The following is an 18,361-nucleotide window of genomic DNA, read 5'->3' as shown; positions in this document are numbered from 1 at the left end:
AATTTTTATCTTATGTCCACGCATATCCATCGATGAAATATTTACAAACGTGATGTAAAAAAATAAGCACGTTTCGCGGTCGTCACGCCATCGGTCAACCAAGAAAACATACAAGTGACTACGGTTGACCAATCCGATCGGGTTCGAAACTATGGTGAAATTGACTAAATTTTTAACCACACGCATAATTTATTGTAATAATCACATCAAACGGTGAGTTTTCCCATTTTCTTTGAATTGATAGAGGTTGCTCTTTGGAATGTATGATATATAAATATAGATTTATAAAAAAAATTAGTGTCTTTAAATATTTATTATAAATAAAGCCCACAAGGCCCGTCCCAAAAAAACCCGCAAGGCCCAGCCCGGCCAGGCCAGAAAAAGCCCGCAAGGCCCGCTTTATATGGACGAGCTTGGATCATTTAATTTACAATAAAGTCCGGTCCGGCCCAGCCCGCAATTATTTAAAAATATAGTAAGGTCCGACCCGGCTCGTTGACCAGGCCTAAATTGATACTTGTAATGTTACTATCAATTTAGGGTGAATGATTGATTACTAAACAAATGAATGGTGGAGGTGCTGAAGTCTCAACTCTCTACCGCAAAATGCAGTCCAGTACGTTTCACTTTTGTTTTCTTTGTTTGTTTTACTCATATTAGAATATAGAATTATAAAATAGATGAACAAACAGAGCAACAACTCTAGACTAATACGTCTCTTTAGAGGATTGTTGATCTCATACGCCCCTCTGAGCTTGGCACTTTGCTTTGAAAAGGAAATGTGGCAGCATGAAAGCTAGGCCAAATTGATTACTTCATTCCCAGCCATCCATGACCAAAACACGTGTTTGTTTTGACGCAAATAATGAAATAACGTAATTCATTCATTCACTGTAATCGAAAAAACAAGTAGAAACCAAGTCATTCATCTCCATCACTCGTAATAATTTTAACATTAATTGTATGATGACAGGGTACGACATGCGCTTTCTTAATTCACTTTCTCCCCACTTGCTCCTTACCTTAACATTCTATGATTCAGAATCAGTTCCAAGAAGGTTCTTCTTCACCATATCTTCAAAGGGTTTCTGTAGTCCTCAAATTTCTGAAAAGTTCATATATTTATACGCAAAGCAGAGGAGCGAGGTAGGTAGTTGAAGCCCATTTTGATTTCTGAGTGAGAGGGGGGAAGAGCTTGTAAGTTTCAGCAATGGCGCTTTTGCAGCTCTTCATCACCGCGTCGATTCCGGTCTTGAAAGTGCTCTTGATCACTGCACTTGGCTCCTATCTTGCACTTGAGCGCGTTAATATTCTGGGGGAAGAAACCAGGAAGAACTTGAACACTGTAAACCTTTTTTTTCTGTTCCATAAAAAAGACTTGTACGTTTGGTAATGGGATTATGTAGATTTACCCAGGTTAATTTTAGACATAATACAATTGTTGTGTTTGTGAGCAGGTTGTATTTCATGTATTCGGTCCAGCTCTGGTGGGAACTAACCTTGCCCAGACTATTACATATGACAGTATGATTAAACTGTGAGTTCAAATCCTTTAATTTGTTTAGTTAATATCAAAACTTACAATGATTAGTGTATTAAGTATGGTGCATATGACTCTGTGTGTATTTATATAGGTGGTTTATGCCATTGAACATCTTAATCACCTTCATTGTTGGTTCTGTACTTGGATGGATACTCATCCAATTAGCAAGACCACCTCCACATCTCCGAGGCCTCATTTTGGGTTGCTGTGCGGCTGGTAATTTTGAATTTGCTTTCAGATTTCGGAATATTAATTCGTACCAATGATTTCTGAAGTTATTACCTGATTTGGTATGAATAGGAAATTTGGGGAACATGCTCCTCATTATAATCCCAGCAGTCTGTAAAGAAAAGGGAAGCCCATTTGGAGCTCCTGATGTCTGTCACACTTATGGAATGGCTTATGCATCACTTTCAATGGCAGTAAGTAGTACACTTCTTCTTCGTCATCTTCTTCGATCTCAATAGTATTATGTATTGATGTTTCTTTTTCTGGTTTGTGTCTTTTGTTCTTCAGATAGGAGCCATTTATATTTGGTCCTATGTGTATAACATTGTGAGGATATCTTCAAAGAGGAGTACCCAAGACTCCCCCAAGTCTTTGGAGGAACCCTCCGAATCAAACCAAGTAAGTTGCACTGAGCCTCTGCTTTCTTCCAAGGAATATGGGATAGTGGAGGACAATGCCGATCAGTATGCACTACCCTGCACTATATCTCAACAAGACTCTAAGGTACTAAACTTGATTATTAAGTTGCATGACTTATTGCTCTCTGATTGTGTTAATGTACTTCAAACCATTTCAGATCTGTTCAATAATGAACAAATTGTTCACTTGCCAAACAGTCTTGCATGTTATGTTATGAGGCTATCAATCTAAACTACTAATCGATCAGCTGATAAAATTTGGATGTAGAGTTCATATTGATAGTTTGATAACATAACGTGCTTTTGGCAATGTATATTTACCTTATTTCTAACTAAGCATATTATCGTCGTTTGTCGTGGCAGATAGAACCTCCGAGTAAATCCAAGAACTGTCTAGTGAGAATGTTTCAAAAGCTTAATCTGAAAACGATATTTGCCCCTTCAACTATTGCCGCGGTATGACCTTTCAGTACTGCCTTTTGCTGCGTTTCAAATACGTTTTTGATGCTCAATGAGCACTAATTTGGGTGACAAATTGACTCACTTCTGCTTTTTTCTTTGGTAAAGATTGTTGGGTTTGCAATCGGAGTCATCCCTCAGATTCGTAAACTAATGATAGGAGATGGTGCTCCTCTACGGGTGATCCAAGACACTACTAACTTGTTGGGGTATATAGCTTGTACAGAAACTGTACCAACTCTATGATTTATTTCTGAAATTTGAACTTAATTATGGGCATCTTAAATAGCTCCTAACGTCTATTACTTGATTCCAGCTTCTATTGTCGTGCATTCAAATGAGATTACTTCTCATTTTAGCATGACTTTACTGAAGTCCATTCACATAAATAAGAACTACAACAATTGTTTGTATTACTACTTTGTTCTGTAACTTCTCTGTTTATGATTACAGAGATGGAGCTATCCCCTCTCTCACTTTGATAATTGGAGGAAACCTCCTTAAAGGTATACAGTGCCAAATACTAAGTCTACAATTCCTAGATTCATGCGTAAGGTTATTGAGTTCAACTTACTTTACATTGTTCTTCCAGGTTTGAGAGGGTCAGGGATACAGAAATCTATTGTTGTTGGGATCATATTCGTTCGTTACGTGTTCCTGCCTCTTATAGGCATATTGATCATTAAAGGGGCGCTAAAATTTGGCTTAGTGCACTCTGATCCATTATATCTATTTGTTCTCCTGATTCAGTATACACTCCCACCTGCAATGAACATGGGTAACCCTAAATAATTCACTTGCAAGATTTCTCCAGTTTTAGCAGCTTTTTGTTGCTATGTGCAACAGCTATCCCAGGTGTCACTCAAACACACTTTGCTAAATCGTCTCCTAACAACACTTATCCTTTTGTAAATGGCAGGAATGATCACCCAGTTGTTCGGAGCAGGAGAGAACGAATGTTCAGTAATACTGCTGTGGACTTACGTATTTGCATCAGTATCACTTACTTTATGGTCTGCCTTCTTCATGTGGTTTGTGGCCAGGCTAGTGTGAAACAGCTACAAAGCATCTCATTCAAGCAAAATCTAAATCACTCATCTCAGTTCTGATAGAGATTCGTTACAAAAAGACAATATTTTCCAAATTTGTAAGCAACACAGGGACAACTAGAAGTGTTGTAATTAGGTTCTGAATCAAATGCAAAGTAGCAATACGCTTTTACAGATCAATCCTAAGATAGATTTAACACAACTGCAAATATGCTCGAGGAAAGCAAAGAAAGTTCACTACAGAACATCTGTTAGCCAGCAATTCGAGAATCGATCTAAATTCCACACGTAGTGATTCTGTCATATGCTTCATCTTTCTTTTCAGAGACCAGCCTTGTTCAAATCATCAAACTAAGGGTGTCCCATAGCCTTCTCTGCTGAAATGCGTTTTCCAGGCTCATATTGCAACATTTCCTGTACATGTAATCAATTCGAGCAAGTATTATTTACAGTGCAGAGTAACAAGAAACAATTCTAAGTAAGAACAAGTGAGTAGATCGACATACCGAAATTTGAGAAATTTCGGGGTTTTGACTGATGGGTTTAGACTAGAGATTCAAAGTTGGGTGGGTTGGTGATTAGATTATTGTGATCGTTTGGACTGGATTTGTGTCTAAAGCTATTAAACAAAACCATATGGATTCTATAGAGTATCATAGCCTCACATTTTAAAGTAGTTAAACTGAGTTCAGAAGTATGTATGTTGTGGGGCAGCAAGATAAATCGTAAGGGTACCGGTCCAAACTATGAAAAGAACTTTTGAGTTTGGAATCCGTTTGGCGAAAATTCTTCAGTGCACGGTGGTGGAAGTGCACATACAAGACTGATAGACACGTGGCTCAATCCGAGACGTAGAATACGTGGGGTCAGCAGTTAAGTCATCTGAACCATTGATTAAAATGACTTTTATCTTGACAGTCAACGTCTACTGTGAACAAAAAATAGATGGGGTTGTGTGCAGGTAACAAATTTGAGATGGTAAAAAACAAAGAGGTAAATGGAAAGAACAGATCCGACCCAGTTGCTGAGACCTTGAGAAGTGAGTACCAATGTACTCTATTGCGACCAGATGGCGTTGAATTCTGGAGGGTTGGGTCATCGATTCTGGTTTTTGTGGCTCTTGGTCTTCTTTGGTTTTGGAAGTCGGAGCGATTGTCAAAGTTGGGAAGAATAGACGGATGGATCAAACTCTCTCTCTCTCTCTTCCTGTTCTTTTCTGTCCATTGATTCGCGATTGTCAATGTCTTCCTCGCTCGTGCTGAAGTGGAGGGCGGGAATCCATTGATGAGTCAAGTCGTGGACGGCGACAATGAAGGGCACCACTACGGTCACGACGGCGAATGGATGCTCAGAGCGAAGCACCTCCACCTTGTTGAAGCGCAAATTCTGCAAGTCGTACGCGAGCCAAGAGGAGCAGGACTATAGGTTCGAGGGTGTTCAAGAACAACATGAGGAAGGTGAAGAGGCTCCAGCGATTGGATCAAACGGCCTAGCACGGCGTGCTGCCGGACGGGAAGCAACACAGGTCTGGCCGTCTGGGAAAGGTATCGGGAGCGATTGGATGGTTGGAGCGGGTTTTGGGCCTTTGTTTGGCCCGGGTCTCGAGCTGACCATTGGTTTGGGCTTGGATATGGGCCCAACTATTATGAAAAGAAGAACATATGAGAAGTTTTCGGAGCGAAAGAATGCATGAGAATTGATAATATCTTTAAGTTTATGGACATTGAATATCAGCACTAAATACGTAAATAAGAATTAAGGTTAAATTCTAACTCAAGTATGTTATACAACTGAGACAGATGGCATGACGGTTTTGGAATGGCTGTTGTACTGCTCTGAAAGGTTAGATTTGAACCACTTTGGTAGTTTGATTTTCTTACTATGGGGAGTGTGGAAAGAAAGAAATTGCATAGTGTGGGAGAATAAGGTTACGAGGGCTAGTGATGTGACTTTAATGTGCTGTTCTAGACTTCAAGATTTCATTCATTATAATTCTAGTAGTCAAGGTGGGAGCACCCGGGGTGCAAACATGGTATTATGGAAGTGTCCTCCAGTGGGGTGTCTTAAGTTAAATATTGATGATGCCTTTGTCAAGGAGACTGGAGCCGGAGGAGTGGGTCTGGTACTACGTGATTCTTTTGGGCAGTTCTTGCTGGGGAAAGGAAAGTCCATGTTTGGTTTGCTTTCAGCTGAACATGCTGAATTACTGGCTTGTAAGGAAGCTTTTCAGCTCATTGTGGAATACTCTTTACAGCCTGTTATAGTGGAAACTGATGCTCTCACTGTTAAGCAACAGTTGACTGGGATGGGAAACAACTTGTCCTTGCTTGGCAGGATTTATGATGATTTGGGCTTCTTGCTCAAGGAGATGCCAAATGTTCGTTTGGTTCATACCAGGAGGGAGGCTAACCAGGCTTCTCATCTAACAGGCCTTACTTTTTTATGTTCAGAAGTTCCTTCTTTTCTTGCTTCTGTTATAACCTCTGAATCTTGTAATTAGTAGTTTCTTTTTGCTTCAATAAAAATTGACATCATTCATCTCAAAAAAAAGAATTAAGGTTAAATTATATTAATCCGAATTGATCTTTTGTTAATTTAATTCTAGAAATGAATGATTAAGAGCATTATTTTGCATAACCATTTTAATAACAATTTTTGTATTGGAACCTCTAAATTTACTCATTTAACCTCCGTACGTTTTACACCTCCTATTAAATTTTCACATACTAAATTTACTCACTAAACCTCATTAAACTTCTTCAAATAACCTCACTCATATAATTTGCAAAAAACTTTCATCTTTAAAATAAATAAAAAACTTAACTATTTCAATGATATAATTACTCTATAAATCTTAATTAACTGTTCATTCCTTAATTAGACAACATAAATCTCTTATCTAATAAAAAAAATCAAACACAAAGTATTTGCCTATTGGGTTTCAAAAATTAATTTCTAATTTACGAGAAAATGTTTTAGCATGAACTTCTTCTTTTTTAAGTATTCTTTTATGTTTTAGTTGTGCAAAAAAAAAAGAGTAATCATTTATACTTAATGTTGAACTTTTTTCTCTCTATTTCATAGTTTTTTAATTCCTAGTTTTTTTTTTTTTTTACAAATATAATGGATAGACTTAGATTTAGGTCATAATAGAATTATTTTTTTTCCCTCTCACCAATATGCGTTCAACAAATGATAGAAATTTTTCGTTTCAAAAAAAAAAAATGATAGAAATTTTTATGTCACATGATCTATTAGTTTTAATTCTTATGTCATATATATAAATGCTTTAATGAGTATGTAGTGAAATTGAAAAATGAAAATAGATAAGGAAAACAATAAAGAATGCAATTTAATATTATTGAAATGGAAACTCTAGAGAAAATAAACATAATATCTTTTTGATATAATTATTATCCTTAATAGTCATTTTATAGAAGGTTATAAATGTCATTTAATCATTCATAATAGAGTGAGGTTAAGTGGGCAAATTTGGAGGTCTCAATAGATAAATACCGGAAGCTGCCCACATCATACGGGTGTGCCCGTGTGTAGAAGTGGGTGGTCAACATTCTAGAAGTGAGTAGGTAATTTGTATAAAATAATATATATTTTTTAATTATTTATTTAAATTTTGATACTTTTATTCATGACAATTAGATAAATATATAAAAGATGTAGGGCACAAGAAGGTGTAGGCAGAATCTTTCCGCACATAACCGCACATCAAAAATGCTAGTATGAATTCTTCTATTCCCGTTTTCCATTTATCCTGATCAAGCTACCGTACTTGACTAGAACCGAAGGAAGATCTAGCACACGAAAAAAAGTAGATCTCAAAGCGTGGTATTTTTATTACTTAGTTGTTAGAGTAAAAATTTAGTTTTAGTGAATAAGTCTTTTCTCTTAATAATAGTACAAATAAAAACATATGATAATTTTGATATTTGAAGTTTATTTACATGTAATTTAATGTTTTAATGATTAAAGTCATTTTCACAACTTATTTTGCATCAATGATATAGTTTAGGCATACAAGAGTGCGGGGTTGAACAATGCATCAAGCTAGGGTTCCAAAGTTTGAACCTTTAATCCGATAAACAATGGCCATCGTCCCATCATCCCAGTACTCACTGCCATATGCTATTTCCAATCAAAACCCGTTTCAGAGAGAGCCGAGCAGACAAGATAGCCTTCGAAAAACTTTGGATCCTTCTTGGGCTTTTCTGAAAATTCTGATCACTCTGAACTTCTGTTCTGGGTATGACAATGACTAATACTTTTAGTATAGGTACTTCACTTCCATATTATATTATCCAACGGTCAAACTAATAAATTTATATGTTCACCCACCACCTCATTAGTTTTAAAAGACATTTTTTTCATCATGACGAAATTAATCCAATCCGTCATCAGCGGTTTGCTCTTTATGTGTTTATACTTCTCTAAGAGGAGCTGAACCATGAGAAGATAAACTTTTCAAAATTTTTACATTAGTTGATCTAGCTCATAATCATGAGAATGTGAGAAATGACAAATTGAAAAAAGAAGTTGTGAATGAGCGGTTATAAGTATATTAGTTTTATGTGGTATTTAAAGTTTAGGGTTGACCTAGTAGATCGAGACCCAAACGACGACGAAAATAGTTGAAATTTTGACTACAACCATTCCTTCTTATCATGATAACATCCAACGGTCAGTTTTGATAAAGTCTATTTCCTCCACATAGTTTCTAGGGAATGTATACCTTTCGATACAACTAATAAACAAGTTAGACCGTGTTAGTATACACGTAAGGATTTTGTGCGATTAAAAAAATTAAAATGGGAAATCGATAATTTTGACATTAACCATCTATTTATAGCGTATTCATATGTATTATGTAAAAAAATATATATATATGATCGGTCGTCATTTCGACATCAAACAAAGCAGTCGACCCTTTATGTGCTTATATTTCCCTAAGGAGAGCTAAACCATGAGGAGATAAACTTCCTGAAATTTTTACATTAGTAGATGTAGCTCATACCCACGAGAGTGTAAGAGCTGACATATCGAAAAAATAAGTTGTGAATGAGCGGTTATGGACATATCAGTTTTATGTGGTATTTAGAGTTTAGAGTTGATCTAGTAGATCAAGACTCAAAGGACGACAAAAACAATTGAAATTTTGACCATAACCATTTCTTCTTATCATGATAACATCAAACGGTCGATTTTTATAAAGTCTATTTCCTCCACATAGTTGCTCATAGAATGTTTACTTTTCGATACAACTAATAAACAAATTAGCCCCCATTAGTAGACATGTAAGGATTTTGTGCGGTTAAAAAAATTTGAAACTGGAAATCAATAAATTTGACATCAACCACCTATTTACAGCGCATTTATATGTATTGTGTAAAAAAAAAAAAAAAATCTGATCCGCCGTCAAACAAAGCGGTCAACCCTTTATGTGCATATATTTCCACAATAGTAGGCATGAAATAATTTCGCGCGATTTTATGACTGAGAATAAATTGGTAATATTGGTAAAGACAATTATTGAGAATAAAAATAACAAAAGCGTGTCTGCCACAATATTGACTACGTGGATGTACACCAAAATTATGACCAAAAAGAGTAATTTTCTTAGCATGACAATTTTTTCCCATAGTGATCATATACTTGCGGATCGGTCAAATTCTTTTTCCTCCACCTTTTTAGTGTTAGAAGATATACGTTTGTATATAACCAATTGACGAATTTGACCATACCAGTAGGCACATGAGGATTTCGTGAGATTTAAAAAAAATAAAAATAAAAACAAAATATTTAGTGATACCTATGTCGTTACCATCTAGTAATATGCACCAGTGAATAAATTGCAGGGGAGAAATGCTCGCCAAAAGAAGTTGTGAGCGTTTTAGTTTGATGGATATTAGTTTACCACATAGATCGAGACCGAAATGATGACCAAAGATGGTAATTTTTTTGCATTGCCGTTATTTCCCACAATGACACGTATTCACTTAAAAATTTCATCGGGAGGCAAGCGTACCCGCCTCCATCTGAAGAAAAATGGCCACTAAAATTGAAAAAGCCCTCCCAAAATTTGAAGTGAACTTAAGATTCCCTCCATACATTTTCCCCAGGCCCCAGCCATATATATACGAACTGAACAGCTCTCATTTCTTATGGAAACTAAACAAAAATTGTTCACAGACTAGTTCATGAATCTATCCACTGAGCCCAGCGCCAGCCCCCTCTCTCAAAAATCTCTACCTTCTCTGTCTCTCTTGCAACCTCGGTTCTATGGTAAGACCCACCTTTAAACCTTCACTCTTATGCTTAATTCTGCACTGTCAAACATCTCAGGAGATGCTTTAGATTGATAGACTAATAGTCTCTTATAATTGATGGTATTTGTTTCATTCTTGGAATGGTCTATTGGGTGATCCATTATTTCTCTGTTCTTAATTTGATGTGGTGCTTCCTTTTTTCACAGGTTAAGGAGGGGAATACAAGCAGCGAGGACAAGAACACTAATGTTTTTGGTTGGACGACAACTGCAAGGGAAGTAATGGCACAATTTGTTCTCCCACCTGTGATCCAGTCCCCAAGAAATTGAAAATCGATTGGTCTCAATGGTTGGCGGCATTATGTGGGTGTTTCATGAAAGGCACAAATGGTATAAAAATTCTTCTCAGTTTAAATCAACTATGGGCAATATGTAAATTTCCTAATATTTTGAATTGGATTGATGGTTTGCATCTGGTGTTGTCATGGCGATTTGAAGGGTTTAATTCCAATGATGCGAATACATTGCCCGCGGGGCTTTTAGCGATGCCAATTTAGTATATGGTGTTTTACCGTAATGCTCTAGCAATAATGCTTCCCAATTTAGTTTATGTTTGGCATATGAGGGCTGTTTGTTTCACTGGATTAGTAGGCATTGCATTATGGTTATTTGTTAATACATGTCCTGTCATGCTAAGCTCGGGTCAAAGAACACTCGTTTAAAGCCATTGTCAAACCAAACGTATGTTTCCGTGCTTTGTGCTTGTAAACCAAACTACTGTTAGAATTCAAAAAACTTCTTCTAAGTGTCTCTCTGGACCCTAAACGTCACTTTGTGTCCGTTAGCAAGAAGAAATCAGTGACATTTCATCTCTACGTGACTCAATTCCTACTCATCAAATTGGTATTGAAACTTCTAGTTTCAAAATACAACAATCTTTTACAAATTTGAGTCCCTTAGAACTTGTCTTCTGCTTAAATGGGTTTCTCAAGTCTCCAGCTCCATCAGAAGGATTTATTTGTGTAATTTTGGTAAACACAGCTCTATTGGTTTCAATTATCAAAGGCCTCATGAGATCAATCCTTTGAATAGTTGGAATTTGCCTCTCATCTTCGTTCTCAACCTCACCATCTTCAACCGCATCACAAGAGTACATTGAAGACCCCTCAGAATCATTCAAGCTCCATCTTCTTCCTCAGGCAGTTACATTGAGGAGATTCAAAGCTGCATCCCAGCCATTTGGTTAGTGTGTGTAGCCTCAAGACAGAGCACGACTGCTCTGTTTGCCTGACTGAGTGCCAACCAGAATTTGAGATAAACCACTCGACTTGTGGCATGTTTTCCTAATGATTGCTTGGAGAAGTGGTTGAACTACTGGAACATTACATTCCCTCTTTGTAGGACTCCTTTAATGCCTGTGGAAGGGACCTGTTTTTGGTGAACAACTTACAAGCATGTAAGTTAATCGGACTTCATGTGGTAGGTAGTATTTAGTGTACAGGTGGTTTTTTACAAGAATGCATCAGCTGGCCGTAGTGTATTAGTGTTTCTTACACCATACCCATGTTTGTGGGAAATAAAACTATGATAATGTGTTGATGTATCTCAGTCTCTTAGAGACCAAAAGTTTTACTGTTGTACATATTACGAAGTTATTGATGCACATCTTAAAAAAGGGGAGCTAGTTTAAGCCATGTTTGGCGCAGCATGATTAGATAGGAGGAACACAAACAACCAAATTGCTCCGACTTAAGGTATTTTCTTATGCTTCAATTGGGATTAACCAGTAGAAATTAACAGAATCCCCGTATTACCCTCACTGGATACAAGAATTGAATCTTCTTCACAAGAAGAAATTTTCCTAGTAACTGCTCCAATATTCTTGAAATATGCAAACAAGAAAACCCATAATTAACAGAAGCTCTAACACCAAATTGTAGATACCAATCCCAAATTGTAATGCATTCTCATAGTACACGACAAAGACCACTAGTATTTCATAGCACACAACTAAGTATTGATTCATAATCTCCATCGAGTTTCTTCTTAATGGCCTGATCCAGAGTGAACCTACCCCTTCAGCTATGGTAGGCAAACTGATGAGAGCTCCTTCATCTGTTCTTATCTCTTAACATTCGCTCTCAAAATAATTCTCAGAGTGATTCAAGTCAAGATCCTCATCCTAGGACCTAGGGGTCACACCTTTCAAATCCTGGTAAGATAGAAACACTGATTAAACACTATACTCTGGAGATGAAAGGTATAAACTATAATGACATTTTGCTAAAAGCAGATAACATAATCAAGTCAACAGTTTGAGGGTGCAAAATACAACTAGTTGTTCTTTTTTGTTGGGTAAGATAAGGGAAAAAAAATATAACAAAGTCCATCATTTTCTGTTTTCAATAAAATAGAAAAGGAAATTCCAATCAACCAGTAACTAAATGAACAAGTCTTCTTAATTAGAAAATATTAATGTTCCTTTTAGGTGGAAACAATTATACACCAGAAGTTGCACCTTGCGGAAGTCCCCAATTGTGAGATGTACAACCCCTGTTCAAGGGACTTCTTGCAGCAAGAATGATGTCTGCCTCACCAAAAGTAAGTCATTTGAAGAACTAGAGCAGGCATCTCCGCAAGACCTGATTGTTTGAAGTCCATGTTGTTTCACTACCCAAACATGCATTGCGACCAGCCGGATCAAGTCTCCATAGCATCACCAAGCTCATTAAGAGATTAAGAATTTCAAATGTCAGCCTTTCAATTATAGACATAAACTGACAATATATAGCAGACTCCCATCCAATCATGAAGAAAAGAAAGCTTGAAACAATAACTTTATGTACTGCCTATGCAGGATCATAGTAAAGTTTGAAAGCTAGAAATATTGACGCTAAAAGTTTTCCAAAAAGAAGGATGCATGCTAGCACAGACAATCCACTTAGGATGCATGCTAGCACAATGACAACAATCATATCAGACTATAGCCCTGTTGTTGCAAAGACTCGAGCACAATGACAACAATCATATCAGACTATAGCCCTGTTGTTGCAAAGACTCGAGCACAATGACAACAATCATATCAGACTATAGCCCAGTTGTTTCAAAGACTCGGGCACAATGACAACAAATATAGAATGTGATGCTGCCCATATTGAAGTCCGTCAAATTACATTATTGAAAGATGGTCTAAGAAAAGATATATGCCAAATTATCAAACACAGTGGAAACAAGTCCAAATGTACATTTCACCGCAACAAACTCCACCCACCAAATTAGTAGATTGACTTCATTTTTTATATAAAAAAAATTCCAACTGTTCAATAAATGCACCTCAGCAACAGAATGTTAACATGAAATACTTACACCAACCAAGATCAATAGAAAAAAGATTTGTGGGAAGTTCCATTAGCCAAGTACTTTATGAATACTGGCAGGAAGCGTGAGAAATATTAGCAGAACTAATATGCTTATAACAGAACCTGATTCATTTTCGTACTTCCTACTGCAAAATTCAGGTGAAGAGGGAAGCAGAAGATTAAAAAACTACAGCACATATTGATCAAAAGCATAATATTGATTTCTTATGCTATAAAAGAAGCTTCCCTTGACTAATACGTAAATGCATCATTGTCCTCTGTATCTTACACAATCCAGTAGCATCTATGTCAAAGGTTTTAGCAAGACAGAAAACAGGGTGGCTGCGGTCAAAATTTATGCTCATGTCCTCTAATATTCCCTCAAATCTTATTTCGTGCTGAAGATTTTCTAATTGTTTTTTTTTTCCTTCCATAATTACAAAAACAGCTAAAAATTGCTCAAGAGCTAATATAAAGTGGCAGAAATAACTCCTGTACATCAGAAAGGAGCTTTAGAAACAACAGAGGGGACATGAAGGCATACCTAATATGAGTCTACCACTAAAAAAGGGATTGTTCCAGAAAAAATAGTGCTTTAAACTAGGATATTAATATGAAGTAGAACTGACACAAGTAATTTTGAGTTCATAACAGGATTAAGGAAACAACTATTTTTCTGTAATCTAATCCATAATCATTAGTGAAACTATTATTCATTGAACATCTAATACTGAGAGATTAATCAGATTATTAGTCAATAGACGACATGAGCAAGACTTAGAGATATTCCCAAAGGGTCAAATGAGAGACAACAAAATGAATGGATATAAATTTCATACGGAGGAGGTGAAAGTAATTAACATATTCTCACGTTTCATAATTGTACATGATATCAAGAAGATCTGGAATAAAAAAAAGATGCCAATTCTATTCATTCCCAAATTAGTCAAGGAATCAGAGAGTATGTAGGCTAATCAGGTAGTAAGAGTAGACAATGACTACTAACTGACCTGATATTCATCACCAAATCCTTCATTAAAGGCTGCCTTAATAGCTTCTGCGGAAGCTCGATGACCGTCGGTGTCGCTCATCAAAATCAACACTTTTTTGAGGCTACCTGCCACCGCACTATTCACGGCTACTCCATTATCTGATCCTCCGTTGTTATCCCCACCACCAACCCCGGCACAGATGATGATGCCTCCTGAAGCAGAGATAAACAAATCATCAGAACCTCGCAACTTTCATAAAATTTTATACCTCTCAATGCGTACAATCAGTAATCTAAAAAGATTATAAATACTTTTGCAGTGGCGGTGGCGGAGAAAGAAGACGTACATATTAGACACAAATGGTATAAAAATTCTTCGGCTTGTTTTGATACAACTTTGTCAGTGGCTGCATTGAAAAAAAGAAAAGAGAAGAGAAAAAGAAGTGTACATATTAGACAACATGGTTGATTATTATGCATCATGACAAATTATAATATTTTGGTACCTTCAATGTATCAGAAATTTGCAGAATTGAGCATCTTGATTATAACAGTTGTCATTGCATTACCAAGAATGAATCTATGATGTTTAATTCGAATTCCACATAACTTGTATCAAGGATATAACTTTCCAATGAATGAGCACATTAAAGGAAGATCATAGACGAGAAAATACCTTCCGTCTATCTGATGTGAGTTGACGCAGGGTCAACCGTATCACCTGTCCATCATTATTTGGAGTCCATGCCAAGATCAGAGGCAACTATGGCCTTCTCAATAGACTTTAAGCTGAAAAAAGGGGATATGTCTATCAGATAGAAAGATAACTAAAAAATCCAGTTAGTGCCAAATACACTCCCGCAATAGAAGACACCATCTCCTGACAGCTCAGAACATTAAGGTCACTGGAAACATCTTTGTTTAATTGCTGTTCTCGAATGCACTTACAGCAGTAGTGAGAAAATTTTAAACCCATCCTTATCAGTGAAATCTACCTAGCTAGTGTTACGTTGTGCGCTCCCTCCTTTCATGTCGGAAGATTAAGTAAATAAGTAGTTACTAGCATAGCACATGTGTATTATATGAGTGTGAAATCAACATGATGCACTGATCTTCTACTTTCCCTACTACATTAATGCCTTTAGCTTATGAAATACCTGGATTTGTCGTATGGCGAAAGCAATAGGGAAGTTCCATCAGGAGAACTAATTTGAGCAAGGCTCTTCAAGCCAACTGGACTTCCATAATAGTCAACCTAGAAAAGTATACCTCTTTAAGAAAAAATAAAAGGTCGAAATTGAATGAACTATGAAAGGGGCTAGACAAACCCTAAATTAATTCTTACCTCAATCTTGCCCAGCATGGCTGGGCTTGCTCTCCCTGTCCGAATAGAATTGAAATTGGATCGTACCGTTTCAATAGTCTTTTCCATCCTGCCTTTCTGAAATATAACATACATTTTTCAATACAAATGAGCTCTTCTTGACACCATCAGAAAAACTCAAAGAGCCTTAAATACAGTTTACCCAAGCACACACACTACATGTTATTATCCGAGACCATATAGAAAAACTTACAGCATCTTTTTCAATCACAGACTTCTCCGCTTCTATTTCTTCAATAGTAGCACCCCTTACAGTTCCAGCTCTGGATATTTCATCAAAATAAATATCAGAAAGCGAATCAGTCTACACACAACGACTGACTTGGAGAAATTCCATTAACTATAGTGGCAACTCTACACACCCCAAGTCCCCATTGCATTTCAGACATAGAATCATCTTACATGGCTGAGCATGTGAAAACCAACATATGCAATTATAACCCAATTTCAAGTCCATTACAACATCAACAACAATTCCGCAACAGCCGAGAGTACAATTCTGCGGCAATAATAACTTGCCTCTGTTTGCAACAATTGCTGCTTCACGACAATGGGATTGCCAGAAAACTTAGCAACGCCACCAGGAGGTGTCACATAACTAGCAGCTGAGCTCCACGAGCACATATTAACAGCACTGGGCTGGCATTTCTTCCAAACCCGTGCACCGCCATAAGAATCTGTAAAAAAAAAGAAATTGTACAGCATTTAGTATCTGAAACAACAACACCACCCACCAATCCAAAACGAAGCCACAAAACGATTACAACACTGAAGTCCAAAAGGGTCCCTCCGAGATTGAACCAATAGCATAAAAATCGTAACTTTCTAGTATAAGAATGCAATAACTCTACAAAATGGGTAATGGGTGATGGGTACCTCGAATGGAGAGGAGGGCTTTGGGAGGGTTTAGCTTCGGTTGGAGGATGGACCGTGCAGGAGTCGCAGGGTCGCCATGAAAGGCGAAGACTTGTGCTATTCTGAGTGGATGCTTAAGTAGTGAGCGACATAAATGATCGAAACAACCAATTTCGAATTAAATTGTAAAATTGAATACAAAATTAACACCAGGAACTTAGAACCTTTCTATGACATTGGGGTTAGCGAGAGGGAGAGGAGGACCGAGCTGCCACGAATCGGAGTCGGGAACTCCGCCGAGATGCGCGAGAAGTGGAGAGGCGAGGTGCGTCGCTAAGAGCGCTTGAGGAAGAAGCCGAGGAAGCAGGAGGAGGGCAGAGAGGGTCCAGATAGAATTCGAAGGTGTTTGGTAAAACTTTGTTTTACTGCATTCTTCCGCATTTTTCTTGTTCACTAACCCCAATTCACTAATTCACTAACGCCGTTCATCAACTTTGATATCACGTGCCCAGCACATGCGCCGTGTACATCCACGGCCGTGTACTGAAGACTCTCCGTCCATTTGGACTCAAGGTTGAACCGAACCCCATTCATGACATTGTATGAAAAATGTTGGCATATATCGAAATGGACAAAAGATGGTTGAACCGTATGATTAAATTGAGAACCTGTACCTAATGAGTAATCATGATTTGTACTCTTGAGGGTTTACTGATAGGATTGAGAATATTATTTAGGCGCTCCAGCTCGTTTGTATTTGGGATCAAGGATAGGCTTGGGAGTCAAGGACAGACAAGGAAGGACCCGCAAATGAGGCTTGCACTGTAACTTGTATCCTATTGTCATATCGTATAAATGTTAATCTGTAACACGTCATCTCGTTTGTATTTGATCAATGATGGTTTGCTACATGTGTATCTTCTATGCACTATCCTATTGTCAACTCGTATAAATGCGTAACATGTCATATGTCTAGCAACCAGCAACCATTTAAAAAAACGTACTGTACATGTCTGTACAATCCAACACTCTCACCCAACATTTCTTAGGATTTTTTTGAAACTCCACTAAAAGCCATATAGTCTATTCAAGTTTATTATTCAAAAAAATCCATATAGGATACCCCACCCTTCCCCTAAGCATCCAAACCAAAAAAAAAAAAAAACATTTTTTTTTCCTGTTTGGATTTGTGGTCGAAGGTTTTCAATGAGGTTTCTAAATATATGTGACACAGGATTCTGCTATCAGGGTTTCACTACTACTAATTCAGGCTAAAACAAAGAAGGATTTTGGACAGTCCATATATATATATATGGGCAATGGCTCAAGCACCATTTGCCTCTAAGATGGTATATAGTTTTACTTTTCTTATCATCGTTCATCATTGAGTTTTTCTATTGAAACCTCCAAATATACTCACTTAACCTCCTATTAAATTTTCAAATACTAAATTTACTCACTAAACCTCACTAAAAAGTTCCTCAAGTAACCTCACTCATATAATTTGCAAAACAACTATTATCTTTAAAATAAAAAACTTAGTCATTTCAATGATTTAATTACTCTATAAATCTTAATTACATATCCATTCCTTAATCAGACAACATAAATATCTTTTTTAAGGTATTAAGTTTCAAAAATTAATTTCTAATTAACAAGAAAATAACATGAACTATTATATGTGGTTTTTTTTTTTTTTTTTTTTTTTTTTTTTTTTTTTTTCTGTTTTAGCTGTGCAAAAAAATGAAGATTAATCAGTTTTTCTGAATGTATATTTTATTTTCTCTTTTTTCT

General features: G+C 36.9%; 1 protein-coding gene, 3 long non-coding RNA genes and 1 pseudogene across 6 annotated transcripts; 2 read left to right on the top strand and 3 right to left on the bottom strand.

Moving 5' to 3' along the window:
- The first annotated feature begins 909 nt into the window (after nt 1-909).
- Nucleotides 910-3,878, top strand: LOC133746462 (protein PIN-LIKES 3-like). Of its 3 annotated transcripts, none has more exons than XM_062174642.1 (10): nt 910-1,345; nt 1,458-1,537; nt 1,635-1,759; nt 1,844-1,969; nt 2,064-2,275; nt 2,554-2,646; nt 2,758-2,858; nt 3,103-3,155; nt 3,242-3,427; nt 3,569-3,878. In XM_062174642.1, exons 1-10 carry the CDS (start codon nt 1,211-1,213, stop codon nt 3,700-3,702), a joined length of 1,245 nt encoding a protein of 414 aa, XP_062030626.1. In that variant the 5' UTR covers nt 910-1,210; the 3' UTR covers nt 3,703-3,878. The 3 variants fall into 3 exon arrangements, with proteins under 3 accessions (XP_062030626.1, XP_062030625.1, XP_062030628.1); XM_062174641.1 differs by having other exon boundaries at nt 914-1,345; nt 1,844-1,965; nt 2,060-2,275; XM_062174644.1 differs by having other exon boundaries at nt 1,265-1,380; nt 1,844-1,965; nt 2,060-2,275.
- Nucleotides 3,700-5,999, bottom strand: LOC133746463 (uncharacterized). The gene is made up of 2 exons (XR_009864164.1): nt 4,205-5,999; nt 3,700-4,112 (listed from the first exon to the last, which is right to left on the bottom strand). It is a non-coding gene; the product is annotated as an uncharacterized LOC133746463 (long non-coding RNA).
- A 3,871-nt stretch (nt 6,000-9,870) lies between these two features.
- On the top strand, nt 9,871-11,406 carry LOC133744044 (uncharacterized). The gene is made up of 3 exons (XR_009863348.1): nt 9,871-9,995; nt 10,186-10,368; nt 11,020-11,406. It is a non-coding gene; the product is annotated as an uncharacterized LOC133744044 (long non-coding RNA).
- Nucleotides 11,407-14,475: 3,069 nt separating this feature from the next.
- Nucleotides 14,476-16,169, bottom strand: LOC133744615 (ribosome-recycling factor, chloroplastic-like; annotated as a pseudogene).
- Nucleotides 16,170-16,231: 62 nt separating this feature from the next.
- Nucleotides 16,232-17,352, bottom strand: LOC133744043 (uncharacterized). The gene is made up of 3 exons (XR_009863347.1): nt 16,792-17,352; nt 16,589-16,689; nt 16,232-16,389 (listed from the first exon to the last, which is right to left on the bottom strand). It is a non-coding gene; the product is annotated as an uncharacterized LOC133744043 (long non-coding RNA).
- Between the last annotated feature and the right edge of the window lie 1,009 nt (nt 17,353-18,361).

This window comes from Rosa rugosa, chromosome 4 (genome assembly GCF_958449725.1).
Source record: "Rosa rugosa chromosome 4, drRosRugo1.1, whole genome shotgun sequence".
NCBI classification, from domain to species: Eukaryota; Viridiplantae; Streptophyta; class Magnoliopsida; order Rosales; family Rosaceae; genus Rosa; species Rosa rugosa.
This window is presented reverse-complemented; position numbering and strand designations above follow the sequence as displayed.

Coding starts and splice junctions, on each gene's coding strand:
- LOC133746462 (XM_062174642.1), top strand. CDS start 1,211: ATGGCGCTTTTGCAGCTCTTCATCACCGCGTCGATTCCGGTCTTGAAA. Junction 2,647..2,757: donor CCCCTTCAACTATTGCCGCG/GTATGACCTTTC, acceptor TCTTTGGTAAAG/ATTGTTGGGTTTGCAATCGG. Junction 2,859..3,102: donor GACACTACTAACTTGTTGGG/GTATATAGCTTG, acceptor TTATGATTACAG/AGATGGAGCTATCCCCTCTC.